This window comes from Tyto alba, unplaced genomic scaffold (assembly GCF_018691265.1).
Source record: "Tyto alba isolate M040663 unplaced genomic scaffold, T.alba_DEE_v4.0 Super-Scaffold_45, whole genome shotgun sequence".
NCBI lineage: Eukaryota > Metazoa > Chordata > Aves > Strigiformes > Tytonidae > Tyto > Tyto alba.
The window spans coordinates 30,604,035-30,616,320 of record NW_024881321.1 but is presented as its reverse complement, the minus strand read 5'-3'; the positions used below and the strand labels follow the sequence as shown (position 1 = coordinate 30,616,320).

Below are 12,286 nucleotides of genomic sequence, written 5' to 3'. Positions count from 1 at the left end.
GATACTTCATGGGGCTAGGCTATTACATGATTTTAAAACAAAAATAAAAATATGTTGTCAAAATCAGAAGTGCAGTAACTCACTTTTCCAGTTATCTCTGCTTTGACTGGGGCAAGGTGACTTTTCACATTAACTTTGTCTTTAATGCCTGCACTTTGGCTCATTCTCTGTGAATAGTAGTCTTAATGACCACAAAATTTATCCATGAACCATTTTATTTTGCCCAAGTAAATTTCTGTCTGTGGTTTCCACTGCAATGAAAGTCCTATTCCCTTCCTTTTTAAAATTAATGTACAGGAAAGCTTTCTGGAAACCACCACACTTCAGAGCACCAAGTTGTCTCTTTACAATGACATAATGTACAATGCACCTTGTGTGTGGTAGTGAGATACATGCCTAGGCATTTTTTGTCATACCTCTATCTGTTTTCTGATTTCTAACTACTAAAGAAACAATTAAAACCTACCCATAATAATGCCCACAGTATTATTCCCTAATTGGAAAGCTTTAAACATATGATAGTCATAAGTATTGTATTGATTGCAGAGAAATTAAGAGTCTCTTTTTATGATTGACTTTGTTTTGGTTTTGAAGGTTCAGCCTCCATTTTGCACACCAGATAACAGCACCTACTGGAAAACAGACTGTGGAAATTATGCTGGTGCTCTTATGTATTTCTGTTCATTTTATGTCATCATTGCATACATCATGCTAAACTTGCTTGTTGGTAAGTGAAAATATACATTAATAACAAAAAGATCCACCTTGACATGTGGCATGTTAGATGAGAGCCTGTTGTGCTATTTAAGTATGAGGTTACCTTGTACCTTCACTGTTACCTTATGTTCATATGATGGTTTTGATGCTTCCCTGGCATGGTGTATGCTAAAACTCAGGAAGTTTGGAAATTAAAGCCTTTTGAATAAAGAGATGTGTTGTATTTGTAGAGTATAGTTACCCTAAGAAATACTATTTTCAGAGCTTTTCCTTCCTCCAGTTAACATTTTTCCAACATCATTGGAATTCACCTAATTGATCTTAGAAGATGTCAGATTAGGCTTCTCACTATCATTTAAGATACAGCTTTTAAAGAGTGAACACAGTGAATTTTGACGTATCGTGACACTATATTACCCATTCAAAATCATCAGCTGAACATATAACTAAAGGCATTTATTAATGTGAAGTTTGCACAACAGAGTTTATATGCTGTTGAAATTCGTTGTTGCTTATAGATGTTAACCAGTTATAATGTAACTACAGACTTTCTTTATAGTGTATTTTGGTTTTGTGGTTTTCAGCTATCATTGTGGAGAATTTCTCATTGTTTTACTCAACTGAAGAAGATCAACTTTTAAGTTATAATGATCTTAGGCATTTTCAAATTATATGGAACATGGTTGATGACAAAAGAGAGGTAAGAAACTTGATAATGAGCACAGAAATCCAGTAAATTTACATTTTTCCTTGAAGAAACATATGGGGAAGACAAAGTGTTATGACAAAACTCACTGGGTGGTTACTGTTCAAGTTCTGAAAGTTCAGTGAGCGTGATCTAACACTGTTCATGGCCCTTCAAACACTAGCCTGTATTTGTTAATACTGTGAAGTACTTATAATAATAGATTTAAAACCAAGTATAAATATTTGTAGGATCAATACAATACAGTTTTTCCTCCTGGCTCCCTGAGAGTTGTTCCCTTGGAAGTCTACAGACTCACATCCATTTATGTGTCTGATCTTCAGAAAGGCCTTGCTGAGATTTCAGCACTGTCTCCTGTAATATCCTCATGGAGAACCTGATGAAGTATGGTCTGGATGAGAAGACAATGAAGTGGTCTGAAAACTGGCTGAATGGCCAGGCCCAGAGGGTGATGATCAGCAGCATGGATTTTAGTTGGAAGCCAGTAATTAGTGATGTACCCCTGGAGTCAATATTGGGTCCAATCCTGTTCAGCATCTTTATTGACAGTCTGGATGATGGGGCAGAGTGCACCCTCAGCAAGTTTGCAGATGACACCAGACTGGGAGGAGTGACTGATAGGTCAGAGGGTCATGCTGCCATCCAGAGGCACCTAAACAGGCTGGAGAAATGGGATGACAGGAACCTCATGTGGTTCAATGAGCAGAGGTGCAAAGTCCTGCAGCTAGGGAGGAACAACCCCAGGCACCAGTACATATAGCAGGCTGACCAGCTAGAAAGCAGCTTGGCAGGAAAAGACCTGGGGGTCCTGGTGGACACCAGGTTGAACATGAGCCCTTGCAGAAGAGGGCTACTGGTGTGCTGGGCTGCATCAGGAAAAGTATTGCCAGCAGGCCAGGGGAGAGGATCTTTCCCCTCTGTTCAGAACTGGTGAGGCCACACCTGGAGTCCTGGGTCCAGTTCTGGTCTCCTCTGTACAACAGAGACATAGACATAATGGCAAGAGTCCAGCAAAGGGACATGGAGGTGATGAAGGGACTGGAACGTCTCTCCTATGAGGAGAGGCTGAGAGAGCTGGGGCTGTTCAGCCTGGAGAAGGGAAGGCTCAGGGGGATCTCATCAATGTGTATAAATACCTGCAGGGAGGGAGCAAAGAGGACGGAGCCAGGCTCTGCTCAGTGGTGCCCAGTGACAGGACCAGAGACAGTGGGCACAACCTGAAACACAGGAGCTTCCCTCTGAATTTCAGGAAAGATTTTTTCACGGTAAGGGTGACTGAGCACTGGCACAGGCTACCCAGGGAATTGTGGAGTCTCCATCCTTGGAGATACTCAAAAAACACCTGCACACAGTCCTGGGCAACTGGCTTTAGGAGGCCCTGCTTAAGCACATGGGTTTGGACAAGGTGGCCTCCAGAGGTCCCTTCCAACTTCAACCCTTCTGTGATTCTGGGATGAGAGGAGCATCTGGGAGACTGAGCTGTTCGGATGCCCGCACAAGTTAAATTGTTACCTGAACGATTCAGGACATCACTAAGATTTTAATATGAACAAGATTATGGTGAAAAAAATTGATTGCTTATAGTTGGTACATGGTTGTGCTGGAGATGTAAGCCACAGTCTGTACTGATGGAGGTGGAGAGTTCTGCATCCATCATGCCCAGCACTGACAGTATCTCTCTCTGATGTGGAACAACGCATTACAACAAAAGTAGTTTCAGTCCGGATCATTTAGCAGAACAAAATATTTAAAGAGTATGGATACCACATTTTCAGGGAGAAATACTTTCAGTCCTAATTTTTTAACAGCAGAACACACAAGAAGTGCAACATGTGCTAGGTTGACTCTTAGAGAAGAAGACCTTAGAAAAATCTTCCTTGTAAACTCCCAACATTCTCCTGTCTGAAGATGCACAGAGACGGGGACAGGTTTACAGCCAGACATAGGCCTGGCTGTGAATGTTTAAATTGTAGTTTAATTCCAGTTTTTCAAAGGAAGCTCTTTAGGCATATCATTTTCATTACAGATGAATGCAAATGGGGAAACTAAATCCCCAAGCAATTTTGAAAATTTCTGACAAAATTAACAGTACAGATTCTCATTGTATATCAGTCAAACAACAACAAAGACTTCCATGAATGTGCTGAAGAGCTGGCTGCATGTGTATATTCTTCAGTAATATGTTCACAGTGACTTAAATAGGCCAGGATTTGACACAGAGTCTTTGGAGAAATAGTGTTTCTCTCACTGATCAAGTTGGATGTCTGAGTTGGTTGTTAGGTCACAGTAATAATTTACCCTTTATTATGCAATTTTACCCAGGGAGTAATTCCTACCTTCCGAGTGAAATTTCTGTTGAGGCTTCTGCGGGGCAGGCTGGAGGTGGATCTTGACAAGGATAAGCTGCTATTCAAGCACATGTGCTACGAAATGGAACGGCTCCATAATGGTGGTGATGTCACTTTCCATGATGTGCTCAGGTACTCCGAGATTTTATCTAAATTTGTACAACGGTTATAGTGGCCTGTATTTCTCTCCAGGCTAACAGGTGTTCATTAGGCTTGGGAAAAGGCAAGACTGGTAGCCACAGAGGGACTGCCATTTTACATGTAATACAAAACTTAGATTTCCCTTTTTTTCCTGCAAAAATATTAGTGGTGGAAAACACAGGTCCTAGGGAACCAACTCTAAGTAATTTTAAATTTTTCAGTGGAGACAGTTGTTCATAAACAGAAGTCATGTGTTGTTCTTGTATCCTGAGCAATGAAATGTTGTCCCCACATGTGTAGCAACACGACAGTGAATCTGACTGGAAATAAAATTTTTATGGGAACATTATCCAAGCTTAAACACTTAGGGAAAAAAAAAAAAAAATAACCACCACAAGTGCCCTAGTTGCTTACAGTTCAGCAGCTCACCTGTATTGGAAAGCTAGATGTAAGTGATATGGTCTTCATTTGTTTTGAGCATCACAAATCACTTCTGGAAGCATCTCAGCATTTTTTAGCTTCAAATACAATTCTATTGCACATACCTGGATTAGCATTTTTGCACTAAGATCTGAATTATGAGTTTTGATTTTCTAAACTAAAAGTAAGGTCACCAGAATTTGAAAATAAATAAATAAATAAATAAAATGAAATCTATGTTTCTTCCAGCATGCTTTCATATAGATCTGTTGATATCAGAAAAAGTCTTCAACTGGAAGAGCTGCTTGCTAGGGAACAACTGGAATATACTATAGAAGAGGAGGTGGCCAAACAGACCATACGCATGTGGCTGAAGAAGTGCTTAAAGCGAATCAGAGCAGTAAGTCAAGCTAAACCAGGATCTAAATGGTTGCAGAAATTGTGCTGCTCATCAGTGCTGGAATTTGCTGTCACTATGCTTCATTTACTCTCAAGTCACAATAATCTTTATGTGAAGAAGTATGTAGCAGTTGCTAACTCAGCAAAAAAGTATGTTACAGCTCAGTTGAAAGTGCTACAAAAATAAGCATCTTTTGAAGGCAAAAACTGTCTTCCTGCCAAAAATTTATCTGTCTTTTCAATGCAGCAGGAAGATGCATGTGCAGAGACCAAAGTCAAAGGAATAAATCAAAAACAATGTAATTTGATGAAAGCCCATAGGCCTAATCCTGCCTCACAGAATGTAATTTTATAATTTCCTTGCCTCTGCTGGCAGAAAATACCATGATCAGTCAGGTGACTCTTCAAATGGAACCTGTATCAAGATACACCATTTGAATAAGCCATTACGGTAGCTGTGTGTGCAAATGAGCAGCGTGTACATGCAAATCGGGCAAATGAACCGTAGCACACAGCAGCTGTGTCTATGCCAGAAAATTAAGCAGGGCCAAGGCACTGGCTGAGGACTGGGCCGGGGTCACCCTCTCTCCTTAGCACGTTCCCCGGCACAGTTTTGGCCCGTCCATGCGCATACCCCTCCAGACCGCTGCTTTATGGTCTCCCACACCACTGCTGTCGGACCACCACTGCCCTCCAGGTGTGGGTCAGGTGGAGACTGCTCCCAGTAGGCGATGGTTGAAGCTGTCTTGAGTGGCAGAGGGAAGATTAGCCAGGTCATGCAAGTCCTGGCCTGTCGCTTGGCTTCAGCACTGCAGGAAATCCCCGTCCGTTCCATTTACTAGTATAGGCCTAGCCAGTGCTTCTGTATTCTGTTTACACGGTGCTTCTTATTGCCAGAAATGTTTTTGCCTTTGCTCGGGATAGCAACAGTATATGCTAGTTGAAGTTTGTCTCGGATGAAATTTACATTAAAAAAATTCAGTAAATTTGAACTAGGTTTTGCAGTTAGTCTCCTCTTTTCATCCAAAACCAGCTCTTCTTTTATATAAAAGTAACAACCTGGTTGCCTTAATGACTGATTTTTCAGTTACTGTAAGGCTGAGTCCAGGTTTTGATGCATATATTTTTTATTTTTATAAAAGCTTACCTCTTGCGAGTGGCAGTTTTGCATAGAGATCTGTGATCATGGGATCTGACTTTACTGTTTGTAAATTTTTAAAAAAACATAACTGGACAATTTGAATGTAATGTACATTCCAGCTGAAACATCAGTGTTCAAGGCATATTCAGATAGATAGTTTCATTTTGATCTCATCTCTGTAATAATAATGGCAGTAAATTTAATCTCAGCTCTCAATTCTGGTTTGTTCAACTCTGTTGTTCATTCCATTATGATATTGAATTACACTATGTTAAAGTAAATATGCTATTCATTTCACTCTAATAATATGGTTCAGATCATTTCACATTATATGAACCTTTTATAAATTGACTGTAATTATGGAAGTTAATATATATTTTCAGATTCTCTTGTTAGTCTCTAAGTCTCTCTAGGGGGAGCATGTGAAAACTACCCAGGAAAGTGAAACCCTTCGAAGGGCTGTTTATTTTAATTTAAGGGCAAATTAGATTGTAAGATCATAATGGTAGTGGTTTTGTTTTTCTATTTGTACTGTAAACCTATACTCAGTCCTAAGGTTTCCACTACTGTTTTATTCAGTCTTACTGACAGTCTGTTCCAAAGTCCATGAAATAAATCAGAATTTTTTCATTGCCTTCATGTAATTCTTAGTGAACTTATACCAATTTCCTCCTTTCTTTTTCTTTGCAAGAACTTTTAACTCATAAATTCAAAACTTTATGTTTTTAAACTCTAGGTTTAAACCAACAATTGAACAATTTGCCTTCCACTTAATATAGTTTATAAATTTCATCCTCTATTCCCTACATAAAGGTTAGACATATGCTGGAAGTGACTTTATTTAGATAGCAACCATCTGATATATGTAGTTTTATCGATGCACCTGGTATCCACATCTGGCACTCACTGTTTGGTTAAATATGTAGAAGGCTTTCAAAAAATCAAACACTGTGACACACCAATGAGTGCATCTTTGTTGTTACATATTGTACCTTGATAGAAACAACAGCAGTCATGCAGCATTATCCATAGTCTACGAGAGAGTCAACAGCAGGAGTTGAGCCGATTTCTGAATCCTCCCAGCATTGAGACAACACAACCAAGTGAAGATATGAATGCTGTTAATCAGGATAACAGTGCACAGCCAGAGGTACGTTGACCAGAAGACTATCCAACCAAATTCAGAAAACTTCCATGTTTCTTATTTATTCTTTTTAAGCATAATTTTAACTGGAAAAGTTGAAAGCAATATCTTGGTTTGCTTCAGTCTTTGCCTTCAGATATAAAGGCAAGATGGTCTAAGGCAGTAATTCCCCAGCTTAGTTAGCTGTCTTGCTAGCATCATAAAGAGCAAACTCAAATGTACAACTCAGGCATAACCAAATTTCAGCTCTAGCACGAGCTGTGTACAGGCTCAGGGATGCGAAGCTTTCCTGTTCAAGCACTCTGAAGTAGTGTTTACAGTGAGAATGATGACATTGGCCATGCTGGGTCCTCTGAGTAGGAGACCTGGGCTCTTCCAGGGTAGGGAATGAAGAAGTTACAACATAAGGACTCCACTGTAGAAGACTGGCAGCAATTTCATACCCCTCAGTGGAACTGTATAATGGAATTGATCCCAAAATGGTCTTTATATTTTTTTCCTATTAGTAGTTTTCTGGGACAGTAAAGAGTAGAAACCATGCTGCCTTAACAAAAGGCAGTATGTTTTCTTTGTATTCATGTATAAAGCTTGGAAACAGGATAGAAAGGTAACCTTTCTTAGGATTGTCCCCATGTAATGGGTAACTATGACTGAGATTCTTTTTTCTCTGTTCAGACAAGTAGCCAACAGCAGCTCCTTAGCCCAACACTTTCTGACAGAGGTGGCTATCGACAAGACTCTGCAGATACTGGGAAACCTCAGCGAAAATTTGGACAATGGCGTATGCCATCGGGTGAGTGAAAAACATTTATCAGTAGAGTCCCCCACATGCCAAAACACTGCTACACAGCAAGGCCTTGAGAGGCTTCATGAATCACAGTTCTATGTGCCCACTGCTGCTTGCACCCACGTCAGAGTTTTTCTGCCTTCATGCATGATGAAATGCAGCAATCTCTCCCCTTCCTCCCAATTCTGAAAGTTTGGAAGATGGGCTCAATCACTGCCATGTGGAGGTGCTTGTGTTCTTTTACTTTTCCATACGTTTACTCAGGATCTTTGGATTTGGGGCTGTGCTGTCCCATATGTTTAGATAGCATCTTGTGCATTTAGAGTTCTCTTTTATCATATAAAGCATAGTGAAAATGAATGAAGTTTTTCCTAACAACAGTCATAACTTCTGAGTGCCTTGTCTTGTCTAAGCATACTGGGCATATGATTGATACCTGACACCAAAATAGTACGTTTTAATATCTTCACTTCAGCCAGGAATTGGCCAGGTGTACGTTTCCCGTTTATTTTCTCAGAAACAGGAAACATCCTCAAGTTATTCGAGAAACTACAGTCTGCTAGAAAAGAAAGACTAGACTATGCCTTATAGGAGGGTACTTATAGGAGCATGGGAGAGGTACACAGGTACAGTCTGAGGCTATATTAAGTCTTTATCTGAAGAACACTCTCCACCATCTCCACCACCTGAAATATTCTCTCTTAAAGTGCATATTGACCTTTGCTGCCTGCCACACTCATGACCAGCAGGTTAGGTGAGTGCACATCAACCTGCTTTCAGCTGTCATCAGTCAGTCCTATTCCAAGTCAGCCTTCAAAGGCAGGCAGTGTTCAGACCCTAATCATACCTAAGTGGAATTAAAGGAGATGGTCATCCTATGAGTACCATTAACCCTACTTTTGTGACCACAGTAGTTGTTGAAGAAACAGGACAGCTTAATAGAGAACTTTCAATCCATGTTTTCCACTTAAATGTCACTGAGCAGCAGAGAGCAGGACTTTGTTGTTACAGAGAGAAAGAGTAAAAGAAGGAGTGTGCTAAGGAGGAATCGTACTACCATAGTCAACTGGATAGGTTTGTCAAGTGAGAATTAGGAGTTCAGGGTTTCCTTTCTTAGCACTGATCTTGGCCATGTCAATCCTGAATGTTTCTCACTGGACAGTCTCAGAAAAAGAGGGTCACATCCATGCACGGTACAGCCTAGCAGATGATAAGTAGTCTGCCTCCAATCCAACAAAGATAGGTATTTAAGATCACAAATAGCATCATCAACATCAGTTGTGGGTTTTATATACTTACGTGTGTTTTAGTGCTTTCCTAAAGCCATACCAGCACCTTGTACTGGCTTCCACCCCTAGGCCATAGTTAAATACCACTTTCTAGGTGTAGCTGCCACCCCCTAAATGCACTCTTCTCTCCCCTTTTCTGGCACTTACCACTTTCACCATTTTGCTAGCAGGTTAGCTCATGTAAGTACTGCCTAAACCATTTAAATTGCAATCAGCCAGGTAATAATAGATCTTTTGGGTCGGCTATCCCAGCAGAAGGAAATGAGGCACTGCTCAGTTAAACTGCTCTACCAAGAGATTAGTGGCAACAGCGTGAACAGCTGGAGCTGAAAAAAAACCCCAAGCATTAGAACAGAACCCTACTCTTTCTGCATTAAATCAGTTTAAAGCTGCCCCAATCCAGCTAGGTCTATATACACAAATTCTAAGAAAAAATGTTCAAGAAGCAGACCTACTCTAATACAGAACTTTCTGTTTAATTTCATAGCCCCCAAACCAATAAGCCATTCAGTGTCTTCAGTCAACCTCCGCTTTGGTGGACGTTCAACTATGAAGTCTGTTGTATGCAAAATGAATCCCATGTCTGATGCTGCTTCTTGTGGGTCAGAAGTCAAGAAATGGTGGACAAGACAATTAACTGTGGAGAGTGATGAGAGTGGAGAGGACCTTCTTGATATCTGAGAAATAATTAAGTCATGCTGCAACAACAACCACTTCAAGTACAATCTAATTTTCTATGTTTAGAATTGAAGACTGTGTGTGATGTACGATTTCTTTAAAATCAGTGTCATAAATTTTTTCAAATGCTTATCCTTCTGCTGTATGAAGCATAGCACACACTTAGGTATTAGCATTCACCTCTATAGGTATAACTGTACTTTGAGAAACCTGTATACAATAGCAGTACTAGCAAAGCCAGAGAGACTGTATTGCCTTTAGCAGACAGAGCATTGAAAGATTTCATATGTTCTGTAGCTACATAATGAAAATGTATTTTGATATGCATACATCTGTGGTACCATACTTTAAAGTGGCAACAATTTACAATACAGGGGTAATGTATTTCTTCTTTTTGTGTTTTCCCTCAGTACTTATTTAGTAACATTTCTCTGGAAAGATTTTATTATTCACAAATGACCTGAAGAGGTCAGCACTGACTTCATGTTCAAGGAAAGTATTTTTACAAAGTACAGATTCTCAATTACAATTCTGAAGCTTTTTCTGGACCTATTTTTAAAATATGCAAGATACAAGATCACTAATTTTAAAATCAGAAGGTGAATGATTGGCTTTTAAAATGTAAATATTTTGGGGTTTTGGTTAATTATGCAAAGAGCTTGATTTTCATAGAGAAAATAGGAAAAAAAAAAAAAAAGAAAAAAAAAAAAAAAGACATGAAAACTGTGCATTTAACTATCCAGCAAAAGACCTCCATGTGAAAAACATGGTTAATGCTTCATTTTCAGAATATGCTCATTACATATATGTATGGTGTCATTATTCTCCTGTTATTTGGGTCCCATTTCCTTGTGTAGTCATAAGATAACTTTCTTCTTGTCTGTGTGATAAAAACTAGCATGGTGGGGGTTCTAATTACAGAGTAGTATTGTATGGCTTTTAAAATACAGTCCAGTTTTGCCTGTACAGGTAGAAGTGAATTTTACTTACCCATGTTACTACTCATGCTACAGCCCTGCAAAGCTAAGGCATGACACTGTACTGTGGTTAAGTACCTTTGTCCCTTTTATACCAATGCATCATATTTTGACATGTTAGCCTTCTTTTATTTTATGAAGCACCAATAGTGCTACATTATCACTGGTGAAAAAGCAGCTATCCCTTTCATAAAAGTTTTTCCAGTGAAAGGCCAATGCTATACACATACAGAGGTGGAGAAGAAAAGCCACAAAACGCAGCAGAGTTTGTTAGTTTCAGAATTTAAGACTGTATAAAAATGTGAGGTAAAAATGTGCCCTTCCCTCAGGGAAGAACTAAGAGGTTGCAGATTTTGTAGCTTGGCTGCCGACTGGGTTTTTAGCATAGCTGGGACCTTTCTGTTACCATTGTTTCCTATGGAAATGATAGGTTGCTCTAACATGGCCTGATGTGAGATCTTGTAAGAGGCTCACAGCTAATGTACATCACCACTTTAAAAATATATATCCTTTAAAAAGCAGACAAAAGCCAGTGCTTTGCAAAGTTTTCTGGCCAAAATATTAATGTAGAGTGGTCAGAATACACCACTGATTTTACAGATTCCTTCACCACAAATGCAAAATTAGTTTTGGCCATAAAATACAGTTTTCTTGGCATCTGTCAATGTTTTGTTCCCTCTGTATGGTTGAACACAGTTTAGATTTTTTTGAAAAACAGTCATATTGAACACATCTGTATTTGGTGGTTTCTTTATGTGTTTTGGGGTATATTTAAGTTTAAATCTAGTCAACTGTAACTCTATAGTAACAGAACGTGCGCATTCTCTTGTTTACTAGATTACGAACCATTAACAAAAGTTCATATGCAAATCCATTACTTTGTGTTCTGGTTTCTGCTTGTATAAGTTGAGCTTTTGTATATATGACAAAAAGATAAATATTGGATTTATAAAAGATAGTATATTTGAAAGTTCAATAATATATTGAACTGCAGATCTTTCTGAATCATTCTTGCTGCAAATCTTCTTTTTAAAAAATCTGGCAAACATTTTTTCCTTGCCTTACAGTACTCTGTCAATAAAAGTGAGTTGCTTTAAGCAATATTCTTCCCTCTGGTTTTCATTCTAACTGCAGTCGTTATATCTGGCTCATCAGTGATAATGCTGCATAGTGGTTAGGTGTATGGGACTATTCAGAGAGATGTTTTCAGATTCTTCTAGTTGAAGGGCCTTTGTTTTTCTGGTAAGTCCAGCAACCGACCTCATCAGTACTGCCACGAGGCGTATCATTCAAAAAATGGGACTAAAGAGGACTGTTGATTATTTATTTCTATTTAACCCACTTTCTTTTTTTTTTTTGCTTTAGAGTCTGGATGTGAATATGCGTGTGTGTGTGTGTGTGTGTGTGAAATGGAGTTGTGGAAACATGAAAATAATGTATACTAGAGCACCCAGGTGACTAGGTGAAGGTGAAAATCTCCATAGTATAGCACCGCAGACATAACTAAAGAAGGTGATAACTTCCTACTCTGCAGCAGAG

The 12,286-nt window shown here is 39.2% G+C and overlaps 1 protein-coding gene across 2 annotated transcripts in view; it reads left to right on the top strand.

Moving 5' to 3' along the window:
• The window catches only part of NALCN (sodium leak channel, non-selective), a 248,499-nt gene extending 236,651 nt beyond the window's left edge, over window positions 1-11,848 (top strand). For both annotated transcript variants that reach the window (XM_042806091.1, XM_042806090.1), the window contains 7 exons: window positions 595-727; window positions 1,302-1,417; window positions 3,746-3,903; window positions 4,582-4,732; window positions 6,873-7,022; window positions 7,692-7,809; window positions 9,580-11,848. In XM_042806091.1, the coding sequence (XP_042662025.1) occupies window positions 595-727; window positions 1,302-1,417; window positions 3,746-3,903; window positions 4,582-4,732; window positions 6,873-7,022; window positions 7,692-7,809; window positions 9,580-9,773 (1,020 nt within the window). In that variant the 3' untranslated portion in view covers window positions 9,774-11,848. The remainder of the gene's footprint in view (window positions 1-594; window positions 728-1,301; window positions 1,418-3,745; window positions 3,904-4,581; window positions 4,733-6,872; window positions 7,023-7,691; window positions 7,810-9,579) is intronic.
• Window positions 11,849-12,286: the final 438 nt, after the last annotated feature.